We start from the raw sequence: 19,154 nt of genomic DNA on the forward strand, positions 1-19,154 counted from the left end.
GGATTTTCCTTGGATTGCTTATGTGAGTGTTTTGTATAATTTTTACTGACAATTCAGAACCATGGTGAAGACTCACTTTAGTTCTTTGAGTTCTCGCAACGCGTCATTCTTCTGTTTCCTCATATCGTCAAGATTACGCAGGGCATCGGCCAGATCGCTGACTGCCCGGTCCCTCTCCCGCCGTAGGTTATCACACAGAGTCCTGGGGAAGAAGAGGCGAAAGTAAGAATAAAAGGCAAAGTGTATAGGGTGCAGCAGTAATTAGCTAGTAATTCTCTACGACACTGTATGTGTCCTCCCAACTCTGTCTTTAACAAACCCATACACAGACTGACCTTATGCTCTCCCTCTCTGCCACTATTTTGTCCCTCTCTTGAAAGGCCCAGTCCCGTCGACATTTGGCCACCTCCGCCTCCTGTGTGGCCTCCTTCAGTTCCTGGGACATGGCCTCATACTGTTTCCTCAGCATCTCAATCTCTTTATTGGCTCGTTCCATGTCCAGGGTGGCCGAATCTTGTTTCTAAGAACATTGAGCATACATGAATAAGATTACTCGTAAGACAAGCGTGCTACATGCTTCATTTCCATATGTTACAACATTGTAGAGTTTACAGTGTCTGGTGTGAAAAAAGTAACAGTGGCCTGTGCAGATGTGTGACTTTCAAACAAGCCACAGCTCATCTTTAAGGTCTTAAAGGTTTAAGTACATATGACCAGACTGTTAAGAGGGCCATCTAGTGGGCAGACAGAGGTGTGACATAAATCCGCTTTAGGGTCAATCCACTAACATACTGTAATCCACCACCTGACAGCTCACTGGATGCACTAAGCTCTTTATCATGTGTCTAACCTTTGACTTTATACTGTCAAATCTAAGGTGCCGTTTGTTACCTGTCTGGCCTGATAGTACTCTCGGAGCAACTGATCCCTTTGAATGATGGCCTCCGTCCTCTCTTTGCGGGCCACGTCCCTCTCCTCCCGTACCATCTCGATGTCCTTGCAGGCCTGACTCAGCTCCTTCTGAGCCTCGGCCTTGTCCTTCACCTCATGGCAGTACTTCTCCAGCAGCTCGTTCCTCTCGCAGATGGCCCTGTCACGGTCCACCAGTGACGAGTTTAACTCCTTTGGGGAAAAAAGGGTGCAAAACACAATGAGGGCATCTCAACACTGAGAGTCATTAATGTGATGTGAAAAAATGATGTGGCCAATGGGCCAATGCAGAGTGAGTAGTTATGAATCTCTTTGGTCTGTCAACCATTCTTTATTTATATATGAATTATATATTAATTTATTCTTCAAAAAGGAGGCGGTGGAGCTGAACTATTTTTTGCAGTGTCATTGGAGAGAACAGCCTTTGATCCACTGACTGAAAAGTAGATGCCTGGCTCAAGTCACCAACAGACACACTAAAAACCTGGCAAGTTGCATTCAATTTATATTTAATTCTAATATCTATATATATTATATATATTTATATATATTATATATATATATATTATATATATATATATTTATATTATAATATATTTCAGCCTCCATCGCTGGCCAGTCACCTCTCTGGATATTAGGACTGCATCAGATATGACTGAATTGTTCAGTGTGAAGTTGTGTACTTCTTGAGTCTTATACCTGCCGGAGTGCCTCCAACTCTTCACTGGCAACCACTCTTTCTGAAGAGGGTTTTTCAGTCGGGCCTGGCTGCCTCCAGTTCTGTCTGCAACTTGTCCAGCTCCTTGATCACCGGTCCTCTCACTCTATGAGACGATACTCGTTAAACACAGAGTCCCTCTCCTCCTTGTACTTCTCGCAGTCCTTGGCTGACTTCAGTTGCAAGTTCTTGTAGCGAGTCACCTCCGATTGCAGGCGCTCCATCTCTCTCTGCAACTCCTTGTTCTGAGCGGAGGACGTCAGCTCCTGCTGTACTGAATCAACCTGGGGGGTGGAGGAAGATGGTGAGTGTTTCAGTGAACAATTTTTCATAGATGCTAAATATATATTATATATATATTATTATTATAATATTATATATTATGGCTGCCGTTAGGTAAATATAATATATATAATGAAGTTTTATCCATCTGAATATATGGAATGAAGTCTGAATATGGAATGAAGTCTGATATATGAATGAAAGTCTGAATATATGGAATGAAAGTCTGATATATGCGAATGAAAGCTGACGTCATTACGGCGCTGGCGCCATCTTGTGTTGTGGGGATTAATCAGATAGTAACAAATGTGGACGCTATGAGTGATCGGCTAGGAATCTAGTGTCAGCTATTTTGGCAATGAAAGATTATTAACACTCTGGCAAATGCATGTACGGGCCAAAATACTGGTAACCGTATCCAGTGCCCACACCATTAGCTTCCAGTTGAAGTGTTACTTCTGCCGACACTCTCCCAAAGAGAATCCTTCAGAATGATGCATAATGTTCTTTCGGCAACGTTTTGTTGAACAGATGCTTATAAGCAATAGAATGTCGCAATAATGGAAATATGATCTCAAGGTGACGCTATCTAATTTCCAAACTGTTTGTGTCGTTTGGAGTATGACCAGTTGTTGCAAAAAAAAAACTGCAGTTCAACAAAGTATTGGACTATTTCAGCCGATGCCATTTTGTAAATCCAGTGAATTCAGAAAGGTATCCCTTGGTGACATTTTGTCAAGGTATTCAACTTCATTCCATAATTCAGACTCATTCATATATTCAGACTTCATTCCATATATTCAGACTTTTTCAATATTCAGATTTATTCCAATTTCAGACTTTCATTCATATTATTTCGATTTTATTCCATATATTCAGACTTCATTCCATATATTCGACTTCCATTCCCATATCACTTCTTCATTTCAGACTTTCATTCCATATATTCAGACGTTCATTCAATCTATTCGCGTCATTCCATATATTCGAGTTCATTCCATATATTAGACTTTCTTCCAATATTCAGACGTTCATCAATATATTCAGACTTTATATATATTCAGACGTATTATATTCGACTTCATCCATATATTCAGACTTCATCCATATATTCAGATCATTCATAATCCATATTCCGATTCATCAGATATTCGACTTTCATTCCATATATTCAGACTTCATTCATATATTCAGACTTTCATTCCATTATTCAGACTTTCATTCCACTATATGAGTTCAATTCCATATATTCAGACTTTCATTCATATATTCAGACTTCATTCCATATATTCAGAATTCCATCAATATATTCGACTTCATCCATATATTCAGATGGTCATTCCATATATGATAACTACATATATATATATTACTTTCCGTAACCGGATTGCCAAATATATATATATATATATATATATATATATATATATGATGTGCTGGCTGCAGCTTGAGTGTAGCTCATATAACGCTTGTTCTTATGTGTGTGTACATGTGCTTGGTCTCACCGCCTCTGCTAGACTGATTCCAGCCCGTGAAACACGCACAAGCATGATCCACAAGATTTACAACAAATCAATATAAAGTAAGTTTCTCTGGAATATGACAGTGATCGGTTTGATCTTATGTGTTCTTGTTCTCTGTATGTGTGCAGGTGATAAATGCATTCACCTCCTTATCGAGGTGGAGTACTGCTGCTGGTAGTGCATGGCTGAGTCTCGCTGTTTGAGCAGTGTGTCCATCTGCTTCTGCAGCCTTCGGTTCTCCTCCTCGGCCTGCTCAAGGCGACTCAAGTCTGTATTGTGGTTAGCCACCTTCTCACTGTAGCGCTTGCTCAGGGCATCATACTCCTTCTTCACACCCTCCAGCTTGTCCATAGCTGTGTCATACAGTTTGTTTAACACCTCTGATGAGCCCTTCTCTCTCATTACCTGGTAAGGACAACACAAGTCATATATGTCATTATAAAACTACTTAATGTTCAAAATGTCGATGCCACCAAATGGAATGGAACTAATCCTGAGTCTGTATTTGCTGTGCCCCACCTTAGCAGCAGATGGCATCAATGTGTAGGCAGGATTCTATTTTTACAGCAAATCCTGTGCCAGTTTAAACAGTCTTTTATTAAAGTGTAAGTTCATTTTTAAAAACTGAATTATTGCATGCAAGTAAACCAAATGACTAGCCTGCAATTAACTGTTTTATGTGTAGTGAGTCTGTCCTTCAGAATGGATTACTAATTCTCTGTGAGGCTGTATGTCTCATTACTGCAGATCTTGCTGATATAGTCCTCCAAAATCCTGACAGAGTTGCTGAGACCCAAGGGCTGTATTGACCTCGTCCACACAGCACACGCTGCGTATACACTGATCTTGTTGCTACATGGGTTGGGTCAGCGTGCCCTTTGCCCAAGCCAATGTCCTTTTCTTATGCACTTGCCCTTTTCAGAAGTGCTCTGTATGCATTTCCCTCTGCTTGGTTGTCCTGTGCTCTTAACAACTGCAGTGATCCCATGGGTGCTGTGTGAGACAGTACTGTATAGTAGTCCAGCAAGGGTCACAGCAACCTTGTTTAGTTAAGAACAAGAAAGGAAATTTTGTTGATGCTCCAAAATGTATGACTTCCACACTAATACAAATATGTGATGCTGGAGCAAAAGGAACACATTTTTTGTGAAAATTTAGATTTTGTATAATGGCTCTAGTGTTTGTGTAACATCAGTAAACCTCCGAAGGCAACTCCTGCCCTTAAAACATCTGGGCAGCTACAGATCCCACCCACACACGTGTCTGTGTGCTGTGTGTGTGTGTAATGTACCTGCTGTTGCTGCAGCCGGAGATCTGCTAACTCTTTCTGGTCTTGACTGTGTAGTCGTTTGAGCTCCTCGCAGCTCTGTTTTAGGTGGTTGTGCTCTCGGACAAGTTGAGTGTCGTCCCTCCTGAGTGTCTCCATCTCCTCTTTCAGCTGGGTCTGTTCGCCCAAGATGCGGCTGTGCAGCATGCTGGAAGAGGAAACACACAGACATGCAGGAGGGGTTACATGGTACATCCAAATATACATGCAACAAAAAGAAAGCTTTGATGTATTTAGGTAAACAAAAGCTTAAAACCTAGCAGGAGAATTCTGCAAGTTATATGCAGCGTGTGAAGCTTAAAAAAAAAGTCATTTCAAAGGTAATTTAATTTATGGACAGTTTTAAAGAGGGGGAAACTATCCGGAAGTTTACCTTTTTAGAAGTTAGAAAATATAATAAGTAGCTAAAACAGCTAATACCCTGTATGATCAGTCTCTATGCTCCAGAAATTTTGCCTCAGCTAATGAGCTGTTAGGCTGAATAATTCAATCACATAAATGCTTCCATTTCAAAGCTTTTAAAACCATGCTTGTTTTCTTGGAGTGCCAATTCTCTTTCAAAGTGAAAGCCAGCTGTAGCTCCAAGGGATGTTCTTTCAATTAGGTTAATTGCCACACCATGCCAATATTCGCTACAATTCCAGTAAAACAATGCAATAAATTGTAATTAGTTCTACGCTGAAAAGCAGCAGGTAGCAGAACGTTTATCCTACGCTTACAACATGTGCACTTCAAAATTAAGTCCCGACATACATTCATCACTGCTTTCATATGAAAATCTAAGTAAACTGGGTACTTTCATTGCATTTATACATAATACAGGCAACTACACTGCTCACAAAAATAAAGGGAAAACTTAAACAACACAATGTAACTCCAAGTCAATCACACTCCTGTGAAATCAAACTGTCCACTTAGGAAGAAACACTGACTGACAATCAATTTCACATGCTGTTGTGCAAATGGAATAGACATCAGGTGGAAATTATAGGCAATAAGCAAGACACCCCCAATAAAGGAGTTGTTCTGCAGGTGGTGACCACAGACCACTTTTCAGTTCCTATGCTTCCTGGCTGATTTTTTGGTCACTTTTGAATGGTGGGAGTGCTTTCACTCTAGTGGTAACATGAGATAGAGTCTACAACCCACACAAGTGGCTCAGGTAGTGCAGCTACACCTTGCAGGACTTTTGGCATTTGCCAGAGAACACTAAGATTGGCAAATTGGCCACTGGCACCTTGTGCTCTTCACAGATGAATGCAGGTTCACACTGAGCACATGTGACAGACGTGATAGAGTCTGGAGACGCCGTGGAGAACGTTCTGCTGCCTGCAACATCTTCCAGCATGACCGGTTTGGCGGTGGGTCAGTAATGGTGCGGGGTGGCATTTCTTTGGGGGGCCGCACGGCCCTCCATGTGCGCGCCAGAGGTAGCCTGACTGCCAATAGGTACCGAGATGAGATCCTCAGACCCCTTGTGAGACCATATGCTGGTCATTCATTCAGATCTAGGATGTGTTATTTTAGTGTTTCCTTTATTTTTTTTGAGCAGTGTATTTAAAACTGAAGGATCATGACGATTAGCAGTAGAAATACTCACTGGTAGAAGTCAGCCTCTTTTACAGCCTCCTCGCACCTCTTGAGTGTTTTTGTGTGCTGGTTCTGGAGAGACTGCAGATCTGCCATGGCCCTCATGCACTGACTTTTGAGACGCTCATAGTCATGACTGGGCTTGGAATTTGGCCTTAAAAAGAAAAGCAGAAAGGAATCAACACTATTCAGCAGCCTTGTACAATAATACGGCCAAATACAGCTCAGATTGGAGGATGTAGAAGACAGAGTGGACCTTCCCCTTGCATGACAATTCATTAGATAGGAATGTAATGTTTGACTATATGTAAATAACATTTAAAAAAGTATGCACTGATGTAAGCAAAGCAGCCTTCATATCATCTGTTGCACAAGAACCATCTGGTAACTAGAGCAAATTAAACAAGCAGCCAGTGCCTTTTCTCTACAACATTATTGTAGACAGCAGAGAATGAATAGATGAAAACATGGCAGTCAGAAGTAAGGACACTGACATCACAGTGTCTTTAACAATCCATAGAGAGTAAACATTACCAGTCATAAACTTTGTAGCTCTGATAGCAATGAATCTTAGGTCAATAGTTGGATCTGATGCATTTCATTTAAGCTACAATAAAGCATCAAGACAGATTCATAGACATCAGCCAAATAAAAGTTACCAGAAGGATAAAAAACAGTAGCAATAACTTGGCAGGCCCAGATTTGCACCTGCAGTCATCGAAGGTGGTCCCGGGCGATGCCAACGCCAGACGCTTACGGAGCTCATCCCTCTCCCTGGTCACCTGGCGGAGCTGGAACAAGATGGTATCCAGGTTGTCACCGGATGGCCGGTTGTCGTTGATGGCGGGTGGTGGGGAGGATGCTTCACCGTTAACGGGCGAACCTGTAACAGTGAGCACATTACCAGAGATAATCAAAACACACTGGAAAAGTTGGCAATGTATCATTCAGGAGGTGCATAATATATGTACATTAGCCCAGATGCCATTAGACACACCCAAATAGGACACAGAAAACTTGTTAAGGTACAAAGAGTACCCTTGTAACCAACTTTAACTTTAGGAAGCAACAGAGTATAGTCCTGTCCAACGCTCAGGGCAGCAACTGCCGGTTATATAATCTGCTAAGGGTTTTTCGTGACAATTTGCTGTATATTTGCAAAAATTATTATTATGTTGGATTTACAAGACTACTCAATCTGTAATCACTGACATAAAAAATAAAAGGTGGTAGACCGATTGGATTTAGTGATTAACTGTATCTATGATACTTTCTGTGTGATTATAATGAAGGTATCCCTGTTTCTTTGGATTCAATTTAAGCATTCTTGTTTGGAACGCCAGGGCACCCAAAGTCTTTTTTTACATGAATAATAACTCCACACTGAAATACTTTATAAATACATGTAGAGTGGTTGTTTTCCAGGAGACTTACTTATCCTTTCCCTGTCCTTATGTGTCAACAAGATCGGTTCCATTCTGCATGTAATGACTCAGATATTACTCACCTGATTGATTTTAACAAAAAAAAAAAAAAAAATGGCACTCTCTTTTATTGTGTGTCCTTGATAGTAGGCCTGAACAATATGAGGAAAATGTGCGATATTGATAACGTTGTTAAATATCGTGATAACGATATTACTTTTTTGATCAAATTCTTTTTTATATTCAGAAAACATAGTATAGGAACTGAGTACACTATTTAAAGTATTTAATAATAATAATTAAATTATTTAATAATAATAATAATAATAAAGTATTTTAAAGTATAGAATTTAAAACAGATGAAAGGAAATCATTTCAACATTCTTTTACTGAACAATTTGAACAGTGAATTGAATATAAAAGTGCCGTTTTCTTTTGCGATATGTTGCTGATGTATATATTGTGCCAGCTGATATTGCGGTGGCGATAAAAAAAGCGATATATTATACGGCCCTTCTTGACACTTTGTCAAATAGACATATTTGACTAAGTGTCAAATATGTCTATTTCCATTATTAAGGAGTCATTTTCAGGGTTGTTTTCTTTATTGAAAAAGAGCACCAATGGCAAGAAATCAACATTTGGCCATTTCGGAGATTTATGTAACACAGCAGAGTCATTATAGACCATTGTCAAAACAAGGGCAAGGCAAGCATGGTATCCTTAAGGAAATAGGAAGAAATTGGGTGAGTGTCATTTTCCTCAATATGGGATTTAAAGGAAAATATCTAAACTTTGTAACTCAGCAGAAGTACAGAAGTATGCTAATATGATCGTGAATAGGATTCCACAAGTCATAACACAGCCATGGCAATTTTTCTTTTGAACTGTAATGTGTTTACATGTCAAGTATCTTGGCTTGTTATACATACCAACACTACTGAGGGAGCTGCTGCTTTCTGAGTCAGACGGCATAGTGGAGAGAACGCTGTATGTGGAACCTGCCAAGAGACAAAAGGCCAAAATCTACATTTAGATATGAAGCACTGGTAAATTGATTATCCAATTTACACACCAATCTGAATTAATTGCCAGTGCAATGTGGAAAGTAATGAATATTACAACGTCAGCTTCATATTCCCTACACAGACATATGTTAGAGTCGGTGCAGGGTTTATACTTGGAATAATAACTTCAGCACTCCTTCTTTGCAGCTCTATATTATCACTCCAGACCACAGTCGTCATTAAACCTCCTTTCCCTCACGGTGCACTCTGCCATGCTTTGATGCATAGTCCCTGTATGTTTCTGCTACACAGGCAGAATGTCACAGCTGAAATGGGATTTTCTCTTTTTATGTCAAGCACATAGAGAGGGAGAGGGAGACAGAGAGAAAATGGTTCTCTATCTGAATAGCTGAACACACTGTTAAGCTGGGGGATATTTCACACAGGCTACCACAATCCATAGGAGAGGCTATGCAGATCCCCATTATATTGGAAAGTTCCGGCTCCAAAGGGCAACATAAACATGGTTGACAACACAGAACTTCTTTTCTAAAGACACATATTAAACTTGTGCTTTTCACAAATTCATTGATTGTATTGTACACCAACATCTTAATTTCCACCCATATTCTCTACTCCTGAAACCAGCAGTTTAAAAAAGGTTTTCAGTAATGAAAATTGAAAAGAAAAATGAGGATAAGACACAAATGAGCTGCTGATGCATGCCGGAGTCTCTTTTAAAACACAATGCATCACTGTAGAGAACTGCAAATGGCTAACCCTAACCAGATTTCATTTAATCTAATTAAATAAAAACATTAATAAATGTAGGACTGTAACTAACAATTATTTTAATTTATTGATTCGTCAGTGATTATTTACTTGTTGAAACCAACAGCCGTTCAATCTCAAAAATGTCAAGGCAACGTCTACAAATGTTTTGTCTGGCCCAAAATCCCCAAAAAGGTTTTTAATTAACGTAATAAAAACAGTAAATTGGAGAAGTTAGAACCAGAGAATGATTTGCATTTTCCACTTATTACTAAAAAAAATATGCATCATCAAAAAGGATGCTGATTAATTTTTGCGTTCTAAGCAACACCAATTAACCAATTATTTCAGATCCACTAATAAATAATGACAATTTTAAAGCTGCATAGAAACAGCAGAGTGAGTCACAGGTAATACTAATCTAATGTGATAAATGCACACCAAACACATGAATACGGTCTTCCTCTGTACAAGGTTTAAGAGCAGAGGAATGGTAGCTGGCTTTGTTAGCAGCAGGCCATAGATTGACGCCAACTGTTCTAGATCTCCATCTCTGTCCTTGCCTCCCCACTGGGTTTAGCTGCAACTCTGGCTCCAGCCCTCAATGTGTGACAAGGCCAAGCCTAATTAACTATGAGCTCTGTGCGACTGAGCCACTCCATCTTATGCCCCGCAGCCATAGGAGAGGAGAGGAGAGGAGAGGAGAGGAGAGGAGAGGAGAAGGGGGCAATGGGGGAAGCCAGGGGAAGGCATGGCGCAGAGGACAGATGAAAGCAGATAGCCTAACTAAGTCGCAAAAGAGATAAGGAGGGAGGGCGTTTGAGAGACAAAGAGGGAGAAAAAGAGAAAGAGGAGCAGGGCGGAAAGGCTTTTAATCTCTTCTGACATCCCCTGATGCTCAACACTTGTGCTCTGCAAAGGGCTCGGAGCACACAGCTTTGATTTTATATTGTTCCATCAGACATGATGAGAACCACTCTGGGGCTGCACAGCATTAGTCCTCTGCAATCAACACAGCTATGCAAAAGGCTCATGCTCATTTCCATGGCTGCTTTAAAAGGCAACAACTGAACCCTGTATCTGACTAACGAGGTTTCATAGTAAAAAGCGTGAGCCGCTGAGGGGTATTATATCACCTCAACTGAAGGATTAAGTCTTTTTTTTTTAATTCTGTACAGAATCAGTAAAGCTCTTTGCCAGAAAAAAGCGGTTAAATGTAGCTTCTTGAACATTTGTTTTTTTTGTGAGTTGGAAACCAAAACACTCAGATGAATTAAAATCCCAGTAATCTCTCTACCACTGAAACACTCGCCAATCAACAGGCAGCTAAAACTCCCACAAACGGGGCAATTCTGGGACAGTCCTCAGTATCTCACAATCTGATTTGGCTGCGGGGTCAAATACTGTATGTGCAAAATTCCCACATTTAGATCAGTGTCATGGGCTGATTAGTTAACCCTACAAGCGTACCAATGAATGCATTATGGATTTGCATGTCAGATAGCTGGCAGCCGCTGGGTCATTGATAGCCGTTAGCACCAACCACAGTCAGTGAGGCTCATCATTTGTAAACAGGTTCACTGCATCAATAAAGCAGGCATCCATTAGAGTAGCATAGATCAGACGATCTACAGTGGGAAAATTCGCTTGTATCTACCAAAAAACATTCAGACAGGACAGGTCAGAGAAAATTTTAACAGATAGATACATCTTGACAAGTTTCATCAGGAGCCATATGTGTAGTTATGTGGAGCAAGCACCTGATACAGCCTTCCTTATGGAGAGATGCACTCTAAAAAGGTGAGAGATATTTCAGTGGAGGACCTGAGGCACCAGTAACAAAGGCCTGTGATCTAAATAGGTCAAGGGAGTACTCGCCCTACCTAAGGGGTTCCACTTCCCCCATGCTTCTTTTCTCCACGCTTTCCCCTCTGCTTTCCTACCCAGTCAAGCAACGTGCTCAGCACCCAACAGTTGTTTCAGACAACCAGATTATGTTCCCCGGTACATAAAGCAAGATGACACACGTTGCCATGGTGAAACTGGATGAGAGGAAGAGTAAATTCTGCAGCATGGTGAAAAGGAAGAGCATGAGAGTTAGGGAAAGCTGGTGGAGGAGAGCCTTCTCAAAGAAACATGCAAAGTTCCACCGTCGGGGGAGAGTAAATTATTCATCAGTCCCAGAAAATTCTCTTATCTGACAATGAGAGTGTCTCCCAAAACATAAAACACCATCGCGATTGGGCTCTGCTGCTGCTTCAAACTCCTTTTATCGCAACATGTTGACAAGTCTTGAAACTATGGATTTGAAACAGCCCAGGTGTCTGTTCTGTTCCCAAGAACAGAATAGACACAATGTTTGGGGCTACGTGTTAAAAGAACAGCATTAGCATTCCAATAATAATAACAACAACAACAACAACAAGTGTGCTATTCTTTATTAACCGCTGCAAGCTCTTCTCACTGTCATTGAGCAGCTGTGATTTAAATAAAAATTAAAAAATATCACAGACCAAGAGGCAAACAGAGCCTAAATAGCCTTTGTGGTCTTTCTCCTTTTGTCCTCACTGCCATTAAACTACAGAAGCCCAAATAATAGCAACACTAATTATACGGTTAAAACTACCCAGTTATTTTATACTGTACTTCAGTGAGGCTGAAGGATGCGTCAGCATTAAGACAGAGAGCAGAAAGTATCTATTTTACCCTGGCATCCAAGACCTCTAAATCCTGGCTGTGGTTCTGCTCACAGTATGGAGGAGGCAGTTTCCCACCACTTTGTCTCTATACCTAAACTCAGGATGATCACAGATACTGGAGAAGTGAATGATTGATTTTTAGATTATAATCAATGCATTAACATGAAAGCATGAAAACTATAGCTGTGAAATAAATTAGTGTAGTAGTGACTGACCCTTTTCACAAAATCTGTGTAAAGGGTTAGGGTTTGAATAGTGATTACTGCATCTGCAAATCTGCAAAGACCAACACCAATTCCTGCCCTGTAATCTGGGACTTCCAGTAAGCCATGAAGTGGGCCAAACTTCTGGGGAGGCAATGACACCACAGGCCTAGATTCTGGGCCATGCGCCAGTGAAGCCTTGCTGCCAGAGTCAAGGATTGATTATCTGATTTAAGGAGTCTACACTAAGCATAAACATGAAGGCATTTAACATGACGACTCCATGAGGCAGGATTACTCCACCGCACGCACCTCGCCTGACTCACAGCTTCATGTTCGTCGAGGCCTATGGTCAAAGGCTCCAACCTTTTACACTGAAAAGGTCCAATTTTGTCCTGTGGCATGACTCAAAATAAGATGTGTTGTACATTTGGTTGAAATGAAAGATTCAGATGCAGCATTGGTCATTTTGAATCTTTGTAAACACTCTGGGGCATGACGTGAGAAAACAAGGAGTTGGGTAGAAGAAGACCTAAAAAGATCCTAAGTGTTCAGCCCAGCACACCTGTCACAGCTGCTGAGCAGCACCAAAGTCCAAAAAAGCCCCAGAGTGCAATCCAGGCTGGCCTATAATCAGCACACCATAACGGGCGTCTCTCTGCAAAGACAGCACTACCTCCGCGTAAATGAGACATGATTTTGTTTTTGAACAGCTCGCCTGTGTCAAGGGTTGGGTTATAAAACAAAAGGGTGAAAGATGTCTAAAACATGTCCTCCAGATGCTCTGCTACTTATTGTTGCTAGTACAAATATGACCCCAAACAGTGCCAAAAAAGCCGGTCTATGTGGAATAAACCCACTGCTGGAATTTGGGCAATCTTTGCGACATTTCTTTCATGTTTATTCACAGAGGAGGCCATCTTAATAGTTGAGATAATTCAGTCATTAAACTGAACTATACATACAGTATTTTTTTAAAAAGGTCATCAGAGAAGGGAATCTTATTGTAGAAGAAGAGTGCACATAATCATTCCTCAGAGCTACAGCAGTAATGCAGGTATGACAGACTTTTCTATTACATACAACCATTATGGGCGCTGTAGTAGCACATGATGCTAAGCTTGGTGATACATCTGAAGGATTGTAGCTTTTCCATGAAAGTTTTTTTTATTGAAGCATTAGAAAAAGCCCTCTTGGCATTGATGTGTTCATTATATTTCTCACAAGTGACTCACCCAGATGCTCCAAAACACTCTAGCAGACAACCAATCATCAAAAATTCTAGACTGTGTCACATTTAAGATTATATGCACCAATTGTTATTTGGGGCATTATGGTCATAACACAAGCTATCTTGGCTTATTTGTCATATAATTTACCACTAAATGGTTACCCTCAATCTTCTCTTTGACCTTTGTCACGTGACATCTCGTTGTTTTTTCTTATCTATAAAAACGTTGAGGGACTAAAATGCAACAATCGTCAGCCTCACTATCATCAGGTGATTACAAGTCAAATTTGACCTGTTGTCGGGTGCCAGATATTTGGAGGACAATTGACTGCCGACAGGACAGATAAAGAGGTAGAGAACAGAGAGCCAGAGAGACAAGGAAAGCAGAGAGTGGTAGAGAAAGCCAGGACACCATGATGGAAGGAGGGGTAGACAGAAAAGACAGCAGAATAAAGCAGAAAAAAGCAGAAAGCGTTGGTAGAGGTGTGTGTGTGTGTATGTGTAAGACCAGGAAAAAAAATTGTTTATTTCCATGACTTCATAGCACTGGAAAACATTTAAATGCTGGCATTTCCTCTACCTTGTGGGATAATTAGAAAGTGGAGGAACATGTGTAAAATGGTAATGAAGTCATGCTCCACAGTACAGCCTCCTGGCTGTGGTTTGCATAGTCAAAGTGTAGATAAACCATCCATGAGATATTGATGCTAAAACGAAAACATATACAAACTTTACACTTAGAAGATGCTGTGTTAAGAGAACAGAGTTACATTAAAACAACAGTAATGACCCAGGTAAACTAGAGGTCAACCTGTCATTATCTCAGGCCTTGATTAGATGATTTATTGAGCAACATTACTGAGAACTAACCCTAGGCCATTAGCACTAACTACAACTCAACTAAGGCCACAACTGATTATTTCATTATCTAGGTTTTTTTTTTTTATCGTTTCTGACGGACAGTCTTAAACTTAAGTTAGTTCAATTTACAACTGAAATGCTGAGAAAATCAGAACTTTGTCACATTTAAGAAGCTGAATCTTGTGAATATTTTGCATTTTTCTTACTAAGTATTTGACTGTTGATCAACCGCTTCGATATCCAGCTTTGTGTATGTGAGCTACCCAGGCGCCCCTGGCTTACTTTAATAACAAGATAGCTTGGTTCATTTTCAACTGAGACACCGCAGTGTAATAAAACTCACAGCAACAACTCGTATAATATGTGCTCTAGACATCAATCACACTGAAGCAGAAACATTGGGTAAAAGCAGATGAATTGACGGCTTCCTCTAGTGAGAAGTGAATCAAGTCAGACTAGAAGTACAAAGAGTGGTGAGGGAAAAGAGAGTGGGGTGATGAGGTGAGTGACAGTGTGCTTGGTGAAGGACTGAGAGAGAGAGAGAGAGAGAGAGAGAGCAGAAGAGAGCAGACAGACAGACAGACAACAGACAAGACAGACAGACAGACCAGACAGACAGACAACAGACACAGACAGAGAGAGAGAGGGGAGAGAGAAGCCAGGTCCAGCCCATCGAAGATTTTAAGAACATGTCGGACAAGACGTCGGGTCATAACTCATTCCGTCTATCCACTGTGGTTTATGGCGTGGGTCTGAAACCGTACACACATACACACAGTACAACACAGTACACACAGCAAGCTGCTGACGGGCACTTTGGGACTGCTCAACAAAAGGCCTGTGTCTCCCTCTCTCTTGCTCCCTGGTCTCCTCCGTGTCCTTCTGTTTAAGTGTGTGGAGAATGAAACCCACCAGTGGGGGGGGGGGGGGGGAAGAAATATTATGATTCACAAACGAGAAAAGAATTTAAAAAAAAAAAAAAGGGACGGACGGTGAGTCAGAGAAAAAGACAAAGCACAGGAACAAGAATCCGAGACCATTGGAAAATAAAGCCAAACAGACAGCAGAAGAAGAAGATGACATTGCATCCTGTCAGAGGAAATTGTGTAGCTTTCCTCTCAGAGTGACTTTAAATCACTGTCACAGGCCCTTGAATCTGAAAAGAGCAGGGGGGGGGATGTGCATGTACATCTCTTCTACTACTCTATTCTTTTAGGTAGAATACTGTTGATGTAGTGCAAGGGGGTGAGCACACACACAAGTCATGGAAATGGCTTGAATGCAGCTGCTTGGATTTATGTAATGAATTCAATACAGTTTGAGAAAATAATGTCAGTCATAGTCAAAAATCTGAGTTAGATAATGTCAGAGAATTTGACGCACACTGATGCACAAAACAGGCTAAATAATGAAAGATTTGTTAGTTAGTTTGTTACTAATAATTTACAGATCCTGAGATTTCAACAATTGAACATCTGTATACTTTTCCTATGGGGTGAGAAGGTTTCTTTGAAATTTGGAGGATTTCATAAAGTGTGCATGTTTAGAAGTTCAGCTGGCAAAGGAGGTGCATCTGACAACAAGAGCAGGCAGACAGCTTTAGAAGAGGAGGAACTGAGAGCAGGTTGCTATCAGCAAGACTGATCACACATGCTCATATTCCCTCTTCTCACGCACCCTGCGTTGTTCATCACAGACACACTGGGGCTCTGAAGAGTTCAGCCCTCTCAGCTGTATCTACCAGCCTCTTTGCCTGGAGCTACTCTGTGAGTGGCTTGTCATTGCTCTCTCACAAGTGTGGTTAAAACGCGGTAATCGCATCAACTGAATCACTACACTGAAGATAATAAAACGCATATTAAAAATAACACAACACTTCAGTAAAAACAGAAGGAGCCAAGAGCGTTGCGGCTAATACAGAGGACTGTGGAGGCATGATAAAGGCTGTCTCGCAGAGAGTTTTACACCACAGAGAGGAGAGCAGAGGGCCTAATCCTCTGTTGAATAACCACAGGCTGACTAGCCAGACTACTACTGGTACTCATTCTCTCCTAGTACAGTGCTGGTCCATTGCTACAGTCTATCAAAAGGTTATTGAGGAAAAGCCTAAATCCACATTGTCATGTTGAGCAAAAGTCAAGGGGCTAACAGAAGGACCAATTTTGCAGCTGCTCAGAGGTAAACAACTGTCAGTGTATTTCAGAATGTTTTGGCCAAGAAAGTAAGAAAGCTTAAGGAAGCATTAGCAACACAGTCAGCAGAAGAGCAAGACACCAACTCAGCATTACCTGCTAAGGTTGACTTCATAGTAGCAGACAGAGACGTGCTACATGTTGGCAGCTGTAAACTAATTGATCACATTATGTTTTTTAAAAGGACATTTACACAATTATCTGCAAGACAGCCCACATGGTTGTTTTATGCGTGGAATATATGCCAAGGAGAATGCATACTCTGCATCTCCTCCCAAATTTTGGATCTCAAAGCTCATCCTGCATTCAGGCCCTCAGGGCATGACACGAGATGTGAGTAAGCCACTGGCATCAGTCATTCACACAAAGCAAAACAGGCAAAACTAGACAAGGTTTTTACACTTGGTTGCCTTTTGTCTCTGTGCAACAACTACAACCAAAACCGCTGAAGTCGAGGCAGTAGCTGTGAGGACACACTGCAAATCACATAAAACTGTAATTAAAAAAAAAAGAAAATGGTACAATGATGCACCATAGGACAAAAATCTGGTTAAATATATTGATAGGAATACCAACGTGGGTTTCTCTCTAAATGGGAAGGTAGACTTATTTAAACTAAGCTTTAGGTTTGTAACTATGCATGGCTGCACGCACACATCCATGCACAGGTCAAATGGACCCACATGTCAGTGGTACAACCGTTGTCATGGAAACAAGTCAGGCTACCTAATGTACCATAACCATATCATGCCACTGATAACAAATTGGAGTAAGTGTTAGATATATGTGAATTGATCTTGGTTTTTTTGCACAATCAAAGACTACATTTACCATACCTGGCAAAACCAGCCTTACACAACGGATGTGTATTCTGTGTATTGCAGTGACTGGGGAGGAGCCTTTAGGACAGCATGGCTGAGAATAATGACAGAACAGCCCTTGGCTGAATTATCCACAAGCTGGGCATTGGATCTGCAGGCCACAGTGGAAATTTAAAGATACAGACCAGTGCAGTGCATTATGTTTTGCACATTTAACAGAGCCCAGTGTTGCACAGTGAGCGAGTTCTGATTACAAATGTGTAACCGTGTTGTTAAGCAACAATGTTGCTTGCCCTTGCAGCCTTTACATGAACATTTATTATTACCATTTTATACAGATTTTGGTTAATAATAAATCAAGCTCCAAGCCTTGCTGTTGTTCAGCTATCCACACACACGGTCGTCTGGCGCCAGACCACCCAGATTGTACTCAGCAAGGGCTATGCTGTGGCTGGTCCACCCGTTTTTACATTCACGTGAAAGCCTGTTAATGAGTAGTTGGTGTTTCAGCTCTTACCGGTGGAGTGGTCCACAGGTCCTCCGCCGTTGTTGCTGAACAGGGCAGTATACAGGTCAGGGTATGCCTTCTCCAGGGCCACACACAGCTCGAGGAAATGGTCGCTTTCCTTGTTCATCAGCATCTTCAAAAGGTGGTCTACTTTCTCGGCGCTGGACGAACAGTTCTGGTCCAGTTCAAACCTATCGAGCTGGCTCAAGGTACCAGAAACTATCAGCAGCTCAATCAGTTGGTCCGCATCGGTTATGGACTCCAATAAGTTCTGGTGGCACTGGTCTAGCAACTCTTTGTGCTTTGGCTCCATGGCTATCCGCTGTAGTTCCGTAGCTTCCCAGCTAACCCAGACGGCCAAGTGGATGTAATATCCTTATCGATCAAAAGTACCGAGCGACTATTGAACTTAACTTATCGCGGCTGGCAGAAGTTAGCCGGAGCCACCACGGCATTAGGTTGCAGGGGAGATAAATTTTTATAGCATATTGAAACAGGCACAAGAAGCCATATTTGTTGCCCAAGGCTGTTGACTGCACTAAACAGCGATACATTTTTCCATCTTACTCGTGTGTGGCTATTCAGGTCGTTTTTTGCTTCCTCCCAGAGTCCGCTTTAGCCGTACACATATTTCTCTTCTTTTGTATCATTTAAGGCGCCCTCTGACGACTCAACTGCTGGGAAAACTCACCTAACTCCGCGGATGATCCTCAGTTACACTGTATCCTCCGCCATGTCTGAGCAACTCAGCAGCTGCTGCCCGCTGTCAATCAACATGCCGTTCAATGACCATATAAGGCAAAATGGGGCGGGACTTTACAAAAAACACACCCATTTCATCAATGGGCGTACACATCCCTCCGGTTGTAGGCCTACGTCGAAAATCCCAAACGGAAAAAATGAGAATGGAGAGAATATGCATGAAAATGAGATATTTTAAAAAATATCGACGTAGTGGTAACGTTGGGTACACAATTAACTCATCCTAAAGCAACCATTTATATTTACAAAATGAAAGTAGGCTAGCCTTCAAATGAAAGATACTTGAGCATTTTCATTTTGTAGGC

General features: G+C 41.3%; 1 protein-coding gene across 1 annotated transcript in view; it reads right to left on the reverse strand.

The window, feature by feature from the left end:
* dlg5a (discs, large homolog 5a (Drosophila)) overlaps positions 1 to 18,400 on the reverse strand; it is a 35,560-nt gene extending 17,160 nt beyond the window's left edge. The window contains 12 exon segments of the mRNA XM_032540808.1: positions 77 to 202; positions 336 to 520; positions 892 to 1,122; positions 1,630 to 1,690; positions 1,692 to 1,755; positions 1,758 to 1,931; positions 3,597 to 3,858; positions 4,745 to 4,928; positions 6,381 to 6,524; positions 7,079 to 7,253; positions 8,727 to 8,795; positions 18,097 to 18,400. Of these exon segments, the coding sequence (XP_032396699.1) occupies positions 77 to 202; positions 336 to 520; positions 892 to 1,122; positions 1,630 to 1,690; positions 1,692 to 1,755; positions 1,758 to 1,931; positions 3,597 to 3,858; positions 4,745 to 4,928; positions 6,381 to 6,524; positions 7,079 to 7,253; positions 8,727 to 8,795; positions 18,097 to 18,400 (1,979 nt within the window).
* Between the last annotated feature and the right edge of the window lie 754 nt (positions 18,401 to 19,154).

This window comes from Etheostoma spectabile, chromosome 17, assembly GCF_008692095.1.
Source record: "Etheostoma spectabile isolate EspeVRDwgs_2016 chromosome 17, UIUC_Espe_1.0, whole genome shotgun sequence".
Classification (NCBI taxonomy): domain Eukaryota; kingdom Metazoa; phylum Chordata; class Actinopteri; order Perciformes; family Percidae; genus Etheostoma; species Etheostoma spectabile.